The 22,040-nt window shown below is 35.5% G+C and overlaps 1 protein-coding gene across 2 annotated transcripts in view; it reads right to left on the bottom strand.

Moving 5' to 3' along the window:
• Positions 1-744: 744 nt before the first annotated feature.
• Positions 745-22,040, bottom strand: part of LOC150095459 (CCR4-NOT transcription complex subunit 2-like) — a 71,287-nt gene continuing 49,991 nt past the window's right edge. For both annotated transcript variants that reach the window (XM_090410095.1, XM_090410096.1), the window contains one exon: positions 745-1,144. In XM_090410095.1, coding sequence (XP_090266221.1) covers positions 1,121-1,144 — 24 coding nt within the window. In that variant the 3' untranslated portion in view covers positions 745-1,120. The remainder of the gene's footprint in view (positions 1,145-22,040) is intronic.

Below are 22,040 nucleotides of genomic sequence, written 5' to 3'. Positions count from 1 at the left end.
AATCCCCCAAAGTAGAGAAGAGCTCTGACACAGGGCAAAGGAAATTCATCTCACACTTAAAGACAATCACAAACATCCATTCTCTAGCAGGATTTAAACTAGTAGTCAGCTGGTTGGAGATGGAATAGGCCAGCAACTCAGGCTGGCAAATATTATATACGGTTCTGTATAATGTTCAAATTTACACCATATAATTGTAGGGTTTGACATATGCATTTCCAGATCTAAGAAAATTAAATACAAATAATTTTTATATTCCTGTAACTTTTCAACTATTGTAAAAGTTTACAAAAATGTTATTACGAAACACTTATTTTTTGTGACTGCGTTCACACACGCACTAATTAATTTAATTTATTCATTCATTTTAATGGTAAACTTAGGTGAAAATAAAAATAAAAGTTTATAATGTTAAAAACTGTAGATTCAATCATTGTAATAATGCATGATATTCACTACACAAGAAAATTATTAAACATGCATTTTTGTGATTGCACTCATTTCCTTATATGGTGAGGTAAGCCATAAATCTAACTTTTCTTCTCTTTGATAAGGATAAAACTGAAGCAGTTTTTATTTTGTGAATTAAAAAAGAAAAAAATTGTTGAAATATTCAGATCTGTCAAAATAAACATTCAATTGAATCTGAAATGTCATAGTTCAAGAGATATCCATACATATTCATTAAAATGTCGAGAAAGGTTTTTTTCATGATACTGAAAAATTATTCAAACTGGTTAGATATATAGTTTTTTTTTTTTTAATATACATTATATTTTGTTGAGAAAAACTGCATTACAAATGATGCCGTTTAAAAAATTATTCAGGAAATTGTCACTCTGACAAGTTTTCAATTTGCGAAACATATCTTGAATGACATTTCATTTTTAGGTCATAATTCTTTATTTCAATGCAAGCATTCCTGGGTAGTAACACCGGGTAGGTGTTAAGTTAGGTCATAAAGTGAAGAATTCTTGAGCTTTTTTGGTTTTGGGAAAGATAGTTAGCATTTGTTAACTATCTCTTTTATAGCTAAAAAGAGCAATAACTTTTTAACAGCCACAGAATTAATCACCATGATTTTCCAATGCAGATTGAAAAGTACTATTTTCCATGGATCTTATATTTTCATTCCACTTGATCCCTAAAAATAGAACAAAGGGAAAAATATATAATGGCTTTCAGACTATATACTTAAATTTACTATTTAAGAGGAACAGTAACAATTCAAAATTTTTTTAAAATTCAATGTAATGAGAAATTTATATGCAGTAAACTGTCAACTCTCACTATAGCAAATTTCTTCTAGAATAGTATTGAGAGTATAAACACTCATATTCATAGAAACCACATCACCTTACATAAATAGTTTTTAGTAGTTAAATGGTCATTTTCATTGGTTTATCATTAGCTATTTCATTGTATTGCATCATCTATCATTTCCATAGGTTTCTATATAATGTAAGAGTTGCTGCAATTGTGTGAATTTTTATGCTATAAATAGACAGCAAGAGCTAGTTTTTGCATTTTTGTGCTGAGATTGCTATGGCTAGTTACATGCAGTTAACACCTTGCAGCAAAAGTGTAATTCAAGCTTTGAATATTTCTCTTGTGAAATAACTCAAAGGGTGTCCTGCAGTCGATCTACTGTGGTATGGCTGCTGTCAGAAATGAAGGAAACTTGATCAGCTGAAAGCAGATGCCTCAAAAATCACAGTGCATTATCCAGAGAATGAAGCATGACTGGGAAGAAATTGGAGTTGTGGCAAGCTCTGTAACTGTCAGGAAAAGACTAGTTTAACAGGAACCGATAGCAAGGTGCCCTAAAAAGAAGCCCTTGTTAACCAAAAAAAAACGAGACTGACTAGATTAAACTGGTGGAGAATGCCAAATGGACTACTGATCAGTGGAAAATTAATTTTTTCTGATGAGGAAAAGTTTAACCTGCAGGGCACTGATGGCAGACAGTTTGAAGATGATGAGGGAAAAAATTCAACCCTGACTGTCTGGTGTCAACAGTCAAATTCTTAGCCGGTCCTGGGGTTGCATGTAATATCATGGTGTTGATCACCTGCATTTCACAAAAGATTCAGTAAATGCACAGTGTACCAGAAAATTTTAGAACTGCTGCCCACTATCAGAAACTAGTTTACTGTAACGATAAACTGCATCTTTCAGAATGACTCTGCCAAAGTAATGATATTATAACTCTAAATGTACCATATGAATTGACTTTAGTACTTAAAAAAGCTTTAGTTTTGTTGCAGGTTAATAAGTGACTCAATGAACACTCAATTCAGTGACTATCGTTGCCAGAAAACAGCCCATATCTCAATCCTATTGAGAATTTATGGTATCAAATGGAAACTGAAATATGCAAGAAGCCATTATAAGGGCTTGGAACCATGAATTGACAGTTGCATGCATCAGGAAATTGATTTTGTTAATGCCCTGCTGATGTCAAGCTGTAATAAATAGACCATGAAATACTAAACAGTAAAAAGTGAATTTTTAGCTTTGAATGTTAGTAAAACTGAGTAGTTGAACTAAATTTTGATACCGGTATTTGTTTTTCATGAAAATATCACTGTCCACTCCATTTTGAAAAACACGCAAATTTGTCGTCATTTCTTAATACTTGTACTTTTTAGTACAAGTTACATTTTGTACTAAAAAAAGAGCCAAATATTAATAAAAATGTTATATTACCTTCTTCATTATCTGTGACGATTACCATGTTATTATCACTTTTCAAAAAAACAAAAAATTATACAAATAATACAAAAAAACATAGTTACAGCAGGTGATATGGCTTCTATGAATATGAGGAATATGAGTATATATATATATATATATATATATATATATATATATATGGGAGCTAGGCTAGAAATACCAAGATTTAGTAATGCTGAGCTTGTAAGTATTTCGCCAAAACAAGTTACCATAAGGTGTCCCACTGACGAGACCTCAATAAAGGTCGAAACCGGTCTGGGTAGTGGCCCCTTGCCTTTAATACAAAACATCATACATCCCCTTCTTGGAGATGTGTTTTGGCATTAAGGGTAAATATTAAGATTAGTGATCGGAGCTTGTTCCACCTTTGCCACGAGTTGCCCTGATAATGCACTACCTGTGGGATCAGTTAGACTTGCATCAATTGCAGGCGCAAACTTGACTTTTAGTCTGTTTGCTTACTTGGGAAATGGAGTAAAACCAGGTTTAAAATTGCTTGGTATCTTTAACATATATATATATATATATATATATATATATATATGTTAAGAATACCAAGTAATTTTTAAACCTGGTTTTACTCCATTTCCCAAGTAAGCAAACAGACAAAAAAGTCAAGTTTGCGCCTGCAATTGATGCAAGTCTAACTGATCCTACAGGTAGTGCAGGACCAGGGCAACTCGTGGTAAAGGTGGGGCAAGCTCTGATCACTAATCTTAATATTTACCCTTAATGCCAAAACACATCTCCAAGAAGGGGATGTATGATGTTTTGTATTAAAGGCAAGGGGCCACTACCCAGACCGGTTTCGACCTTTATTGAGGCCTCATCAGTGGGAGCTAGGCTAGAAAATACCAAGATTTAGTAATACAGAGCTCATAATACCAAGATTTAGTAATACAGAGCTCATGTTTTAACCTTATTTAATAAGGTTAAAACACCTTATGGCAACTTGTTCTGGTAAAATACTTATGAGCTCTGTATTACTAAATCTTGGTATTTTCTAGCCTAGCTCCCACTGATGAGGCCTCAATAAAGGTCGAAACCGGTCTGGGTAGTGGCCCCTTGCCTTTAATACAAAACATCATACATCCCCTTCTTGGAGATGTGTTTTGGCATTAAGGGTAAATATTAAGATTAGTGATCGGAGCTTGCCCCACCTTTACCACGAGTTGCCCTGGTCCTGCACTACCTGTAGGATCAGTTAGACTTGCATCAATTGCAGGCGCAAACTTGACTTTTTTGTCTGTTTGCTTACTTGGGAAATGGAGTAAAACCAGGTTTAAAAATTACTTGGTATTCTTAACATTTATTATACCCAAGGTAAAATACTTTCTACATATATATATATATATATGGAACTATGTCCATGTTATAATGAACTGACTTTATCTGGAGTATACAGATATAGTTTGCAGAGGGAGAGGTCATAGTAAGAAGGAAACTGACTATGGTAGCAGCGAATAAAAGATAAGTTTTCGTTATTATTTATTAGTTTTTTACTTTAAACTACACAGAATCTAAACTAGATATATAGTAGTCTGTGGATAATTTGTACTTAAACATAATATTTCAGTATAGTTTGTAGTATTTTTTGCACATTGTTAAATAATGGTGGGAGCCACAGCTCAGTTTGCCAATGGCTTATCACCAAGTCTCCCATTTAAGGACTACATTATCCTGGCAGTTAGATATGTGACAGGTAAGAGATAGTGAAGTGCATATCTGTAGAAAATGGGAAGAACTTTGTGATTTAGATATTAGCATAATAGATTTTGGCAGCATTACATCAGAAAATGAGTGAATACTGACCAAGAGAGAGATGAGTGGCATGATCAAGGGTGAGAATAATGAGCAGAATTTGAATGAAAAAAATAAATATAGGGAGTTTAGCAGGTTTGAAACATTGTGAAGTTTTTGAATATGGTGTTAATTCAGAGGATGGTAGCTTGCCCATGTCAGAAATTGACTAACTTGGGAACCGGTTGAAAATAGGCTGAAAAAGCTCCTCCAGTTGGTGACTAGACTTGTAATTCAGTCTACCTTCAGATGGCCTAGCACAGAGGATGCAAACATCACTTCCACTGAGCTACACAGGTCTGCCTGTTTTTAAATATTTCTGAAAGATACCAATTTTTTTTTTTTTAAATTATGAAAAGATGTAAGAAATATTTGTAAACTCTGAAGGAGGGGAGAGTCAAATGTTTAGCATGGAAAGTATGATGAATCTGCAAATCTTTTACAAAAATAAAATAAAACTGAAAATTGTTTCATGGAATGAATTGCAATAAAAAAGATTTAAATGGTTTCTTGCACATTTTTGCAAACTAATGATAACATTTTGTCTAGTGACATATTAGTGGCAGTTTGGTTTCAACATCTATAAGCAACAGTTATTATCATACAGATGTTGCTTATAGATGTGAATTCATGTTTGATTGACAAATTTAAAATTTCAAAACAGGCAAGTTTCATCCCCTACTCAGAAGTCTTGCTCTGCTTTGTAAGATACTGTTATTTCATGCTTTACTGTGCTGGCTTCCAGATGAATAAATAGCACCTCTAATGTGTTATCAATAAAGTGTGGTAGATGACTGACTTATTGTTTGGTATGCTGCATGTGAATACATTAATAAAATATCATTTTGAGTCTTTCCATCTTTACCAAACTCAGATGCCATATATGTGGTGAAACCACATTAGTGGTGGTAGTAGGTGCAAATGACTTAGTTGGGGAAAAAAAGAATGTTGATAAAGACTTGAGGAAGTTGTTGTGCCAGATAAAGAATAACAATTTTGTTGGAAAAGTCGTTAGCATGTTGTCCAGAGACGTTAGTGAATAGAGAAGGAGAGCAGAGATAATGAATAGTAAGACTGCTGAGTTGTGTGAGGCAAAGGGATTCAATTTGTAAATCTATGGAGTGAATTGGAAGGAAAGTTGGAATGGTTTAAAGTTGATGGATTGCATTTGAATGGGTTTGGTGTTGGGCACTTAGAAAGGCTATTGTTTTCTGAGAAGGCACAGAATTAAGAAGTTAATGTAATAAATGATCAGAGTCTACTTGTGAAGCAGGATAGGACAGGGCAACTAAACGGATTGTACAACATGTGAAAGATGGATACAAGGTTGAAGATGCAGTTGCAGCAGCACAAGGTGATGGAATGCAGAAAGGTGAGGACGAGACATGTAGGAATGGAAATCGGAGTCAGGATCAGGGAAAAAGAGTGGTTAGACTGAAGAGAAGTGTGGTATTCTGATGGGAGACTTCAATTACAGGAATACAGAATGGAAGGAGGAGATGGTACATGGAAAAAGAAGAGTGAGTTTGTTGAATTTCTGAGAGATAAATATCTTAAGCAGCATATGACTGAAGCAACTAGAGGCTTCAACGTTTTGGATTTGGTAATAACTTCACAAGATGTAGTTTTTAATGAGGTGTTAACACTGCTGCTGGCTGGTGAGAGTGATCGTGAGGTACTTGTTTGGGAAGTGGTGAAACAAGAAAAGATTACTGCCAAAAATGGATATATGTGGAAGTATAAAGTGGGTGATTATAGGAAGCTCTGTAGTCAGTTAGCATCAGTACTTTGGGTAGATGATCTGAGCAGAAAAGATGTTGACAGTGTATGGAAATTCATAAGGCAGTATCTGACACAAGCAATGTTTAACTGCATACCAAGCGTGAAGCAAGTAAATAGAGTAGGAGTGAAATGGATGAACAGTGAAATTAAGCAAGCTGTGTTGAAAAGAAAACGCTATGGAGGAGATACAAGACAGCTCGTGGTGATCGGATCCATGTAGAGTATAAAGTGTAGACTAGGAAGGTGACGAGCATGGTAAAAAAAAAAAAGAGAAAAGGTACAGTATGAGAGGAGACTGGTTGGTCAGGCCAAGGTTAACTCAATGGAATTTTCCTGCTATATGGCAAGCAACAGAAAGAATAATTAGGGCAAGCTGACACTGATGGATAGTCATGGCAGCAGAATAACAGATGCAAAGGATGTAGTGGAATTATTGAACAAGCACTTCATCAGTATATATCATACTGATGTAAATGATGCAGTGCAATATATAGAAGGGAGGCAAGTATTAAGAGAATTGGAAGTGAAAGAATCAGAGATATATCAGGTGTTGATTGAGTTAGACATTAATAAGGCTGTGGGAATGGATGACATCACCACGTATCATTTCAGGAATGTGCACAAAAGTTGGCTATGCCCTTGACTTGGTTATTTAATGAAAGTTTTGCAGTGGGAAAGTTTCTTAAGCAGTAGAAAGAGGACAAAACAGTACCACTCCACAAGCATCGTTCTAGGACAGAAGTTTCCAATTATAGACCAGTCTGTATAACTGTAGTTATGGTCAAGGTGTTGGAGAGATTGATTAGAAATAGAATATGGGATTGGGCTGATGAACACAGCATGCTTTGTAACAGGTAGGTCCTGTTTTAGCAATTTACTTGCTTTTATCATAGGATAACAAGTGTGTTAGATAAGAAAGAATCATACGCAGTGATATTTGTCGACTTTGCAAAAGCATTTGATAGATTACCACATAAGTTGGCATACAAGCTGCAGAGGATGGGAATAAACAGTATATTGGCTAGATAGATCGGAGATTAGCTCTCTGAACGATACCAGCAAGTTGTATACGATGGAGCAGTAACCAGTGGCATGCTCCAGGGTTCTGTTCTTGGGCCCCTGCTGTTTAACTCATTTGTAAATGATATATTATGTGGACTGACTGGGGATCTTCAGTTGTTTGCTGATGACGTAAACTTGGGGAGATATAAATTCCCTTCAAGATGATTTGAATAGACTTTTGACTTGGACCAAAGAGTGGGTTGTAGTTTTAATATCAATAAGTGCAAGGTATTGCATTTTGCAGTGCAGAAATATAAGGCTGTGTACTATATCGATGGTGCTGTACTGCAGGAAGTGGATGAGATTAGAGATATGGAACTGGTTTAAGAGGGCATATTACTAGTGTTGCACATCATAGTGCTGTTATGATGAGAAGTACTCTAACATGTAGGGATAAAGAAGTGGTTGTGTCACTGTATAAAGCACTGGTTAGACCACCTTGAACTATTATGCTCAAATCTGGTCAGCTAGTTTTCAGTGTGATGTGGAAACATTGAAGCGTGTCCAGAGACAAGTGACTAAGACAATATCAGAACTTCAGAATGCTGGCTATGGAGAGGGGTTGAAAAATGTGGATTGCAGAGATTTGGTGGATATGAAAAGACATGATATGATAATGACATTTAAGTTAGTGAGAGGATTTTATTAAGATTAATCCAGATCACATTATAAAAAGAGTAAAAGGCGAGAGGGGAAAACCAGAAGCTAACCCTGGAAGTTACATAAGAATGTGGTGAAGGGGGTGGGAGTGGATTTTTTACATAGAGAATTGTTAGTGAATGGAAGACATTACTAGAATGTGTTGTTAATGCAAGGAGTGTTAAGGATTTTAAGATTTGGTATGATAAATATAATGTCAGTTGAATGAACCTCCCACAATGAATCTGCCGACTCCATAGAGGGTGCAATAATAATAATAATACACATAAGAACCCGATGGCGTCTGCAACCTTAGGTGCATTTCTTGTAAATTAGAATATACAATTTTGATAAGTCATGAAATTAAACAAGCATAATTTATTTGTTGGAAGTTTTCCCACTTGGCTATACTATAAATTAACGATGCCAAGAAATGATACTCTTGCACCAATTATATATTTGGTTTAATCCTTTATCCAAGTGTAAGCAAACAAAGTTTGCACCTGAAGTATTTTCAGGACTGGGGCAACTCATGGTAAAGGTGGAACAAGTTCTGATCACTTGCCTTAGTTTCTCCCATAATGCAAAGCACATCTCCTTGTGGGCATGTATAATGCTATGAATTAAGGGAAGGGCCACTACCCAGACTAGTTTCACCTTTATTGAAGTCTCATTGGTGGGAGCCAGACCCAGAGGTGGTGATACTAAGGTGGAAATAATGCAGAAGTCGTATCACCATATATCAGTTGCCAAAAGGTGTCAACACCTTATTATTAAAATTCTCTGGATTAGAGATAGTTGATGGAAGTTTTTTCACTTAGCTATGCTACCAATTATATATTTGGTTTAATCCTTTATCCAAGTGTAAGCAAGGCAAGTGATCAGAACTTATCCCACCTTTACTACGAGTTGCCCGAGTCCTGAAAATACTTCAAGCACAAACTTTGTTTGCTTACACTTGGATAAAGGATTAAACCAAATATATAATTGGTAGCATAGCCAAGTGAAAAAACTTCCATCAAATAATATTCTTGGTTTTAATCCTTTATCCAAGTGTAAGCAAAACAAAATTTGCACATGAAATAATCTCGCATCAACTGCTTTGTATCCCATAATGCAATGTACATATCATTCCCATAATGTATAAGGCTATACATTATGGGAAAGGTCACTACTCAGACTGGTTCGACCTTTATTGAGGTCTCATCAGTGGGAGCCAGACCCAGAAGTGATACCAAGGTTGAAGTAATGCAGAAATCATATTTCCATATATAAGTAGCCAAAAGATGTCACACCTTATTACTAAACCACTCTGGATTAGAGATAGATGTTGGAAGTTTTTCCACTTGGTTATACTATAAATTAAAGATGCCAATAATATAATTTTTGGCATCTTTAATTTACATAATTAATTTAGTAAGAAAACTTATTTAATATCACATTACTTTGAAAAGTAAACATTATATTATTGATTTTTATAATTTATTTTTTTCTTATTAAATATCAGGTTATTTTTATACATATTTCAATTTTTTAAAAACTAAATTATTTATAAAGATAGATACTACAGGTTTCCAATGTTTTATAGGTGAATTATCCTTAAAAATAATAAAATGTGGTATGATATCCAAATTTCCCATCATCAAGGCTCTGCTGGAAATTGAGATAATGAAAGTGATGGAAAATCTAATAACAAAGTGCAATTTATTCTGGAAAATCAACGGATACTTATCTAACATCTCCAACTGCACTTTCTGAATTTGTGAAATCTAATATGACTACCTTTTGTCTTCTAGATTATAAATGTTGGAATTTCATGGTCAAAAGGCACTAAAAATTATCTTTGTCCTGTAAATGCCATAAAGAACTGCAAACCATTCCTTTCTTCCTACTCTTCAGGAAGACAATTAAGTGGTGAGATAATATGATTCTTGCCAAGAAACCCATAGCCAAGATAAGCCAAATGGTTTAAATGCTTTGAATTATGACTGTGAGGTTGTATGTTATGTCTGTTAACTGTCCATACTGAAGGGCACAAACATGACGTTCAATACATATCATCAAAAAGAAAATGAAATTATCAAAATCTGGGCCTACCCTATCCATCCTACCACAATAATTAATTTTATTTTTATTCTCTTTATGTGGTTCCTATACATCAGGGACACACCTTAAAAGTGCAATCCAACAAACTATATTTTGTTTCTCCTCCTATGTTTAATAGTGCTCCTCTCTACCCTCATGACATCTTTCACCTCATCATAATTCTTAGACACCAAGAGGACTTCACTTTTACAGTGTATGATTCAACACTAGAGCTTCTGTAGCTCAGTTGGTATAGAAGAAGCTCTCTGTTCAGAAAGTCCTGGGTTCAAATCTTGTCTAAGAAACGAAGAACCTTCAATCAGAGCTTTTCAACTGAAGGTGAGTTAGTCATATGGAGGAGGCAGGGTTTTCTCTCCTGGAAACTCAGGTTTTTCATTTTGCAAACAGGCAAACATATCTACAGACAAATTACTTACTCTTAGAGGTACACAGCAGAAGTATGGCAAGCCAGCTGCATTAAACTGCCTAAAATCCCTAATTGCAGGACTTAACCCATTTCAGGTGTTAATGGCCAGTCAATGGCCATTTCATCGGATTCTAAACAAGCTTTTTGTTATACAACAGTATTTCTTATAAGATAATAGAGCCTCATTTGCTGCGTAGTTATCTCCATGAAGCTACAGCATAATAAAAATAATAATCCATAATAATTCTGCCATTCTCTTCAAAATTTAAACAGCAATCAATCACATACACTCAGTAGCTATCAATGCAGCACATTGATATCTATCCTTTATTATTTTACATCATAACTCCTCAGACATTTGTATAACCTGTTACATCAATATAAGTAACGCCATCAATTCAATATAATAAAATAATTTCCTTTCTTAATTTTAATACCAGAAATGATCATAGTACCAGAGTAAATCACTTTAGGATCTCTAGCTTTCTCTGGATATTATTAGCACAGAAGTAATGAACTATTAATGTTTTACTCTCTCTCACAATATACTACACAGTTTAAAGGGAATATACCGAGAAAAGATGACTCGGTATATACCCTCGGTAAATGGTCTCAGGTTATCTAGCCCTTGGCTTCTTGGTCATCTCCATGAAGATACAGCATAATAAAAATAATAATACATAATAATTCTGCCATTCTCTTCAAAATTTAAACAGCAATCAATCACATCCACTCAGAAGCTATCAGTGCAACATGCTGACTTCATCACAATAACCACTTTCTTTATTCATCTTTGCTGTCTCTGTCTGCAAAATAGACTTCACCCTGCATGCAGTCCATGTGTGTGTGTGTATAAAAAATGTGTTAGGAGGAACCTGCACAATATTGGAAATTAACAGTAGTGGGCTTTTTTTTAAGTAAAAAAAAGTTCACATAAATCTGGGTTTGATACTGAATGGTTAGAGCCATCTAAATGTTTAAACAGAAAAATAAAATGAGGTTTATACGGGTAAGAAATAACAATATACAGAAGTAGTTGGTAAAGTATTTATTCAAGCATTATAATCTGTGTTCATTTAACAGGTTCTCAAAACATACCACTCTCGATCTGAGTGCAGTTAATTCTATTAGGACTGTTCTATTTAGAGGCTGCAGCAGCCAAAACTAAGCACTACATGTTGTGTTTCTCAAGAACTCCTGCTGTTTCGTCTGCTATCATCCAAAACTCCAAAGTGTACAGAATCTGGGTGGCCACCAAATGGATCAAAACTATTTGATCAAAAGGAACAAATCCTCTAGAACCTTTTATTATCTAAAAGAATTATTCCCCTAAATAGTTAGCCCTACTTTTGGAAACTGGGAGGCAAAATTCCAATCACTGCACATGATCCTCAGATTTGAAGTGATGAATAAGATTATGTGGTATGGATAGAAAAGGCCATCATCATGTAACATTCTACCTACTCTCAATTTGGGGAACACCAAGAAAATTGCCCATTATATTTCCACAGTAATGTTTTCTTTTATATTCAGCCACATTTTGTTCAGCTACATGATCAGATGAAATATGCATGCCAATTTGGGGAACTAAAGGACCATTTAGTTGAAAGGCAATCCATTGATAATGCATACAATCTTCCAAAAATTATTCAGACACCTAAGTGATTAATAAATTTTCACAAACCTCAATGCACTTTTGACCAAAGCAAAATTGATTGCCAAAAGGTGTTGGGGGAGGGGGGGATGGACTATCCATTGATAAATACGAGTATTCTGGTCTGTTCTTCCACTACAATGGCATTAGTCCTCTAGCGAAGTTAGTCTCAGCTGACATTTTAACTTTTCCTCTGTAGTGCAACAGATGCAGAATTGTTCTAACATGCATTGTTCATTTTTATAAGCATTATGATGGATTCTAGTTCAAACCAACACATCTCTTAATGTTGTAATGCAATAACCACAATGCTCGAGGATGAACATCTATTCAATTCAAACACACACTATATTACAGCTTTCCAATGGATGACTGTTCAATCACGAACTGCTGCATAAAGCCAAATAATGCTTGGAATCACTGTGAATGGTGTACATTATGCAATGTTCTGCCACCCACCTGTGGTTGATTTAAACTCCTGCTTGAAATAATCCACTAGCAGATAAAAAAAAAAAAAAAAAAAGGGCATCTAATCCTTTTCAGCACTCCCCTCTCTCTCTCTCTCTCTTCTTTCAGCTGATATGCCTGAAAGAAGAGAGAGAGGGGATCATTAACTTATTCATCCATATGTGTATGTGTCCTCAGATGTTGAGCCAAACACTGGTAACTTATGAACACCACCAGACATGCCATAGATGGAATATGTGGTTATGGCTGGTACTCAGTATTTGAGAAACAGGTGTGTCTGCATAACTTCTACAAGGCATTGTATATAAACAAAACTATGTACGTTGCTTGGATATGAGTCAACGGACACCCCCATGGGCAAAGTGCATCATGCTATGTAACAAGTCATGTGTTTGTAGTTTGTATAAACTGGAGTAATATAATGTGCCCAAGTCAGTGCATCTGTGTCCAGGTGAAATGGTTGAGAGAAGGGAACAGGGGTTGAAAAAGGTGTTGTGATAGGATGACATGTTGTAGGCCTACCTGTTCAGCAAATTGTAGACAAATTAAGTCATCCCAGGTCAATAATCAGTGATATCATACTGAGACAGAAGTACAGGGAGTCAAATGCAAGTGCCACCTGCAGTGGATGACCCACCACACTCACCGAGCATGACCGTAGGATGCTATGAAGAATATGTAAAAACCGCCATTTGTCATGTTAAACGTGGAGTTCCATGCATGAATTGGAACATGAATCTGCACAAAAACATTTAGAACCAAGGCTCACCATCTTTTACTAGAGTGCATAACCCCAACTATGAAATTCAGAGGTGGTGGTGGTGTGATGGTATGGTCCTGTTTTTCCTGACCTCTGTTTGTGGTGCCACGAATACTGAACTCCAAGTGGTATCTGAACATTCTGGAGAATGCAATGTTTCCTACTCTGCGGCATTTCTATGGAACTGACCATGGTCTCTTTCAGCAAGACAATGCACCATGTTATAAGGCTTCTGCTGTAACTGTGTGGTTTATGGACAAGAACATCACCACAATTGACTTGCCTCCGTAGAGCTCTGATCTCAACCCTATTGAAGAAGATCTGTGGGATGGACTGGAGCATTGGGTGAGGTCAAGGGATGTCAGTTCCACAACAGTCCAGGACCTCATTACATGCCTACAGAAAAAATGGTCCAAAATTCCCATTGATAATTGATCACGATTGTACTTGTGGAAAGTATGTTCTATTTCTTATGAAGGAGGGCACCATGGCTGTTTGTTCCTCACACTATGGTGTCTGTTGATTTCTTTCCAAGTGGTGTATATACACACACACTAAGGCCTTTTCCCCTACTCACTGTCTCGGGAAGCTTTGCTCCTCCTAACATTATTATTTATGTGATACCTCAGACTAGTGAATATAGTCTGCCTCTATTTTGTGTTGTGCTAATCCAGACTTATCAGATTTGTTGCAAAAAATATATGATTAATGTTCTTGTATTGTTTTTTCTATTGAATGTCCAGTTTGTCCAAAGTAGGAAAGATGGCAGTCACATGGAACTTGGTATACACCTGGAAGAGACATAGGTGAGCATTTATCTTTAGAAGAGGAGAAATACATTGGGTTTATTAATAGGAAAATAAGTTGCTATTTCTTGAAATAGGTTCTGAAATGCCAGAGAGGGATTGGAACCTTATGTACTGATTCTTTGTTGTTTAGGTTAGGTTTGTGGGAGTCAAACAGATGTGTAGTCCTTTTGGATTAGCCATTTCATTTCATATATTGCTTGATAGTAGAGAGTTCTTACTGTGAATGCTGGGGAGTTGAATAATTAGTCTTAGCTAGTTGAATTAAACACTTTACGATTTCTGCCTTTTGAGGAGGATGATGTGCAGAGAATTGAGGAGAGCTATAAGGAGCTTGAAGGCTTCTATGGATATTGACAGAAGAAAGCTGAAATAGTTGGGACACACTGAAAGGATGACATCTCAAAACAATAACAGAAGGTAAATTTCCTGTAAAAAAGACGAAGTGATAAGACCCTCAAATGAAATGGATTGATCCTATACTTCTGGTATGTCTGGACTGATCTTCAGAGAATTGAAGTCTCCAGAAAAGCATACAACAAGACAACTTGGTGAGGACTGGTGTGGCACATCACCGAGGAATGGAGTGATCATGCAGCATCTGATGATGTCCAATGAATAGATGGATGGATAAGGAGCAATGCTAAAGTTGAGTCTCTTCAGAAAGATTTAAACAGACCTTTACTTGTAGATGATTATGAATGCAGTTTTAATCATAAGTGCAGTTGGATTGCAGAAGTAATGCTGTTTTGAGTGGGAATGAAGATAGTTGAGATTCCAGATCTGAGAAATATGATTCACAGATATCCAAAGTTTAAGCAAGACACAAACTGCAATAATCAGAAGACCACAAATGCTATTACAATAAGGTTGAAGAGTCAATAAAGAGACAATTGTACAAGGAAAGATGTGATGAGCAAACTGAAATATCTGTAACTAATCTTAAAGCTCCTTACTGTGGATATGTATCTTTTATTCATTCTAAAAATATCCTTACATTGAGAATAGGAATGTTAGAATATAATAGTAGGGTTTCTTGCATATAATAATGATATGTCATGGTTTTGTTTGGAAAATAGAAAGTAATGGAATTTAAGTCTACTGATCTTCTTCTTCTTTGGTGCATCAATCTGAAAATTGGTAAATATAGCAGCACATCACAACATCCTGTCTTGTGACTTCCTTTTTATCTCTTCATAACTCTTAGCATCATTATGTTATTTATATATGGAATTCTTGGTCTGCCTCGTGGCCTCTTTCCTTCTACGGTCCCCTCCATTATTTCTGTAATCAGTCCCTCATGCCTGAAATGGTGTCCAATTAGGGTTTTTCTTCTCTTATTGATGTGTTTCATTAATGACCGCTCTTCATGAACTATATTCAGAACTTCATTACTTTTCTTTTCTGTCCAACTAATTTTCACCATCTTTCTCCAGCACCAAATTTCAAATGCCTCCAACTTTTTCATGTCTTGTTTTGTTAGAGTCCTGATATGATAATATTATTTAACATTAATATGATTATGAGATCATGGAGTCAGCAAGCTCACCGACAGGAGAGTTCACTGAACTAGCAACATTATCTATCATACCATATCTTAAATCATTGACATCCTTCATATTCTGGAAGTTCATTCTGCTTACTACCACTCTCTATCTAAAATAAAAACCACTTTCCTATCTCACCACCTTATACAACTTCAAAGGGATGGTGGCCTCTTATTCTTCTCCTTTCTCCTTCCACACTATGTATGATACCTACTGTAATAATCCAGTAAACGAATAATGAAAATCTCACAAACACACTGTAAGCAAAAGGAGAATGGTATCTTTTCATATGTAGTTACAAACGTGCCAGGAAAAATATTATTACACTATTAGTATCCTATAGAAATATTTAAATGATTTTTTAAAAATAAAATTAAGAAATACATCAGCACTATCTGCTCGACTCAGTGACCCATAGCTCAGTAAGTATCAATGATGTCCTTTGGTTGGAAAGAGCAGGGTTAGAATTCCATGTAAGATGTGAAGAATCATTCTAAGGATTTGTTTTGTGTGTGTGAAAGTAAGTTAGCCAGTCTCATATGGAGGTGGCATTTTTCCTCCTGGAAACTCAGGATTTTCATATGCAAATTAGACAAACTGGCCAGAATAACACACACACAATTTACAGATATAAGACACTGACTTCCTGGCCATAGTTGCTCCAGTAATAATTCCAAACAACCACACCTGCTCAACTCTACAACTACACTCTGCATGATTCCTCCCACCGATCTAACAAATGCATGGAACCCATGCATTTGTTACATCGGAGATTAGAGAATGCTGAACCTTGACTCTCTTGACCCTTCCCCGTTTTTTCAATCTACTCTAGATTCGAAATTTCCTTGGCTGATTCAGTTGCATTCATCTGCTGTCTCTATCGCACTCCAAATTCTGATAACTACAATGACCTTCATTATTTGTCTTTGATTTTCCATAGTCCAAATACCCAAATAGTGAGGTCATCTTTCTTGAGTACTTCTTTTCTTAACTTTACTTTCTTTTCTTAACCAGTTCTTCTTCTTCTCCTGCTCTTTCGCTCTCTCTCACACACACTGTAAGAGTCAGCTCTAATCTTGTTAATTCTAACCCATAACCTCTCCTTTTCTAAAGAAAGACTCCCGACCCAGCAACTTTGAGTCTCGTCCTTTAGCACTATAGTACGGGTAAAAACCTCCAAATTTTTATTCATCCTCACTCTTTTCTTGAGCTGACTGTTTTTGCTCATCTTATTCAAACATCTGCTTCACCTGAATAAATGAAATAATGCTAGCTGAATGAAAGCCTTCATCGCTCATTTCACCCACACTTTAGACAGCTCCAAACCTTGTTTTCCAGAAGGTGTAATAAGGAGATCAATGCAAAAATTCAGGATATCACAAGTGGCCTACCAAAACTCTAGCTTCACACTCAAGTCTACACTTAAAATACAATTAAATTAAATATAAAAAAAAAAAATTAAAAAATCAAACTCTGAGCAGGCCAAGGGAAGAAAATTTGTTTCCTGCTTAAATGGTAGTTGAGCCTTCTGGTCCCCTGCCAAGGCCTTTTGAATATAATTGGGCAAGGAATCACTCCTATAAAGATGAGGCAGACTTATTAAACATTCTTGTCCTCTATCTCTCCAAAAACAATTCACTGCATGTTACTTATGAATTTTCATCAGAAGAATCCTGAATAGCCTGGATACCCAAAAATATTCTGGTACTAATGGTATACACAGAGTTACACTATAGAAACTTGTGCTCCAGAATTAACATTGTAAAGACAGTATCATCTTCACAATCTTTCATGCTCAATCATAATCTATCCTGCAGTAGTACAGAAACAAGCTTATATTCAACCCACTGCAAAACGAAAATCAACATTCAACTACTTCCCTCTGGAAGCCTACTAGTTAATCAGTGACTATCGATATGGATTTCATCACTCAATCCACAGCAAATCTTTACCAATCTATGGATACAATATACAGAAAGGTTTGATGAAAGTTAATGTGGTCATTGTTGACATTTCCAAGGCACAAAGGCCTTCTTATCAAATTATCATCTTTGGTCTACCATCCACTCTTTTCAACCGGATTGCCAATTTCTGTGGTCAGTCTGATGACTGAATTCAAATTTACTCAACATTCTGTGTGTGTGAGTGTGGGGGGTATATATTTTCACCCAAGCTCTTTCTCTCACTAACCTCAAATTCCATCCAATTTAATGATGACAGTATATAACACACTTCATTTCTCTTTTTCCACTGAAAAATTTGCTCAAATTTCCCAAACTACAAATTCTTGTATCATTAGAACTGTAACCACCCCTACTGAAAAAAAAAAAAAATAAATAAAATAAAAATAAAAAAAACTACACACACATTCAGTTCAGTTCATATTTTGGTTGGACATGTTTTCATGTCTACTAAAATATGGATGTGAAGTATAAAATGAGTTGAATTAATGTACAAGCCATCAATTATCTCCAATAAGAGGTGTGATAATCCTAAACTCTTGGGAAATACCTAAATACAGCTAGATTAACTAACATTCATAGTTGCATCTCAGAGCCAGCAGAACTGAAAACACAAGACAGTGTAATTGCAATAAATAAATTACAAAAGTTCATCTAATGTATCTAATAGATATAAAAATATATTGCATACATTGTCTATTTCTAGTCTTTTATCATTTAATTATAGTTTGACATTAAAGGCAGGACAAAATGAGAGAAACTTCCATGCTGTAATATGTGCTTTTTTATGTTTGAATGCTGAACATAATTACTTTAATTAATGATATTAATTAAAGTATTAAGGTCAAAGCTGTATAACCGGGAGGAGACCTCCACATAGCCTTTTAAGGAATGCGGAGAACCGACCAGGGCTTCTGACCTAATGTCCAATCCTCACCTTCTCGTGGTGCACCCTGTAGGGTATCCACCTGGATACTGAACAAATGAGGATGGCCTGGCAATTTGGGATTTAGCTGACCAAATTCTATTCCTATTGGTTAAACCAAAATACAAAATGATGGTACAACATGACAAAATTTCATTCTGGCTGGGGCGTCACCAGGTTAAACAAGGCCCCCCGTTGTTTTCGCCAGGGAACCAGGGCGAACAGCGAAAAGTTAGCTACTGGAACAAATCTGAAAACACACCCCAACTCAACATCACCAGAGTTAAAGATTGGTACCATCAACATAAGAAGCCTGAATGGCAAAGAAATGGAGCTAGCGGAGGAATTAGATAAGTACCAGATCGGCATAATAGGGGTGACTGAAACAAAAAATACAAAAACTGGCAAGATCTTTCTGAGCAATAAATACAAAATGTTATATTCAGGCAATGACAACCAAGGAAAAGAAGGAGTAGCCATAGTATTCAACACAATACGAGGCTCATCTTCTTGAATTGCAGGCAGTGTCAAGTAGAGTGATTTGGGCAAATATCAGAATGGGGAACTGGACAATGAGACTTATTTGTGCCTATGGTCCCACAGAAGGCTCTACAGGTAGAAGTGGAGGAATTTTTTGAGGCTCTAGAGAAAGCTACTGACACAATGAAAAAGGAAAAGTTGGTCCTTGTTGGGGATCTAAATAGCAGAGTAGGAAGTGATTGTCAGACATACAAAAATGTTTTGGGAAAATTTGGAGAAAAGAGCAAACCTAATAATAATGGCAAATAATAATGAAATGTAGAAAGGCAGCAGGAATAGATGATATTCGACCAGAAATGCTGATGTATGGTGGTATAAAAGTCTCACAGTGGCTGCACTGCGTAGTTCAGAATGCCTGGACAGAGGGACGAATTCCCGATGATTGGAGTAGAGCTCTCATAGTACCCATATATAAAAAGGGAAATAAAACTGAATGTGAGAATTACAGAGGTATATCCCTACTGGTAAGATATATGTAAGTATTTTTTTAAATAACGAAACCTGTGGTGCATTCATAATTAGAAGAAACACATGTATAAACCACAGTGAAAATTATTTAATTGTAAATAAAATACTTATTTACAGTGAAAATTATTTACAATTAAATAATTTTCACTGTGGTTTATACGTGTGTTTCTTCTAATTATATATGCAAGTATACATGAGAAACGGTTGAGAAGAACTGTGGAAGAAAAGCTTGGTGAAGAACAAGCTGGATTCAGGCCAAATAGAGGCTGTCAGGATCAGATTTTCACTTTACGACAAATAGTGGAGAAATCATGGGAATATAACAAAGATCTGTATTTAAGTTTTGTTGATTTGGAAAAGGCATATGACAAGGTGCCAAGAGAGAAGCTATTCAATACGCTACAGTTCTATGGCGTCAATGGGGCATTATATCAAGCAATACTTAGTCATTATTTGAGTTGTAAGTCAGCAGTTAGAATTGAAGGAAGTACATTATCCCCTCTGTTATTCATTATCTATATGGATCACATTATGAAGGAAAGTGATATTAAACATGCTATCAAAATTGAAGATGTTAATGTCAGCTCTTTGCTTTATGCCGACGATGTTATACTTCTAAATAAATCTGCTACAAGTCTGCAAGATTCTCTGACTAAATTGAATAACTGTTGTAATAGATATGGTATGAAGGTCAGTAATAAAAAGACAAAGACAATGAAAACAGGCAGAATCATTGAAAATGTCAACTGTGTTGTGAATGGAGAACCTGTGGAACAAGTAAAACATTTCAGCTACTTAGGCACGATTTTTAGTGAAGATGGTAAATTAAATATGGAAATAGACAACAGAATCAACCAAGCTGGTATGGTAGGAAGTCAATTGAATAAATTCATATGGAATAAGAGAGAAATTAGTTGGAACACTAAATTAGTATACAAGAGAGTGTTCCAAACCAGTTTTAACTTATGTATCTGAGAGCTGAGTCAGAAGTAAAACACTTGACCAAAGACTAGAGACTGTGGATATGAGAGTCCTGAGAAAGATTAGAGGCGTGAATAGATAGCATCAATGACAATATCATATTAAAAACAAGGATGTTAGGAAAGAACTTGACCTTGTCGGCATCCAGGAATGCATCAGCAGAGCTAATCTCAGGTGGTATGGTCACTTAAACAGAATGGGCGAGGAAAGATTAGCAAAACGAGTGTTCTCTGTCAGGTTGGCAGGAAAACGACCCAGAGGAAGACCAAGATATAGGTGGATTGATATGGTATAATGTGCCTTAGATGGTAGAAATATAAGATCTGATAATGATAATATCGGAGTCTTGACAAGTAACAGACCGAGTTGATGGAAAATTGTAGATAAGAAGTTAGTAATGATGTAGATTTTTCATGTAGTACTATCATATCCTGTACACCCCTTGAGGGTACATGTCAGGAATTTGATGATGATGATGAAAATTTTGCTTTTTATTCTATATTAAGTCATACTGTTTATTCATAATTCTAGATAGAAATCACTTAACAGAATGCTTTCACAGTTTCTGCACTTGTATGGTTTTATTACAAATGTTTATTTATAAACCTGCAATACAGGTAATCCACTTATGAACTTTCAAGATATGAACAATTCATACTTAAAAACACCACATGGGTTAATAAATTGTGACCCCAATTTGTTTAACATATGAACATTTTACACTGCCCAAAGTTCATTGATACATTAATAAGGTTAACTATGTATCTCATGAAAAAAATAAATTCCGCTTACAAATATATTTTAAGGAATGAATTACATTCAAAGTTCACTTGTACTTTGAGTGGTAGTTCCCCTCTCCCACTCCCAAGAATCACTCATTATGAAATGAAAGAAACAGTTATGAAACAAATTATATATTGGCCTCTCTGTGTAACATACAATTAAAGGTATACTTTTAATTACTGTTTTACACTACATACGTATAGGTACAGGCAGTGCCGGCGCCTAGTATTTTTCTTGTGTGTGCGATTAATGTTCGCTGCCTTTCCAAAAAAGTTTTTTTTGAATAAAGTGTGAATAAAACGAACAGGAAATGAAAAACAAATGAAAACCGTTTTACAGTATGTTACCTACGGATTAGTCTTGCTTATACAAATTTTTTTTACATGGAAATCAACACTTAATCATAAGTTGATTTATGATACATAAAAAAATAAAGAACTATTTTAGATATATTTTCGTAAATTTTAATAAAAATTACAGTGATATATCGGGTCCAGGGTACACTTTCAGAATTTATTTGTTCGTTTCCGGGAAGATCTGAAGGGGCCCGAACGGAAGACGACGTACATTCATAATTATATGTACCATTCTGTACCATTCGTTGTTTGTTTAAACT

Source organism: Typopeltis vanoorti, chromosome 20 (genome assembly GCF_054136105.1).
Source record: "Typopeltis vanoorti isolate ZY-2024b chromosome 20, IOZ_Tvanoo_1.0, whole genome shotgun sequence".
NCBI lineage: Eukaryota > Metazoa > Arthropoda > Arachnida > Uropygi > Thelyphonidae > Typopeltis > Typopeltis vanoorti.
This window is presented reverse-complemented; position numbering and strand designations above follow the sequence as displayed.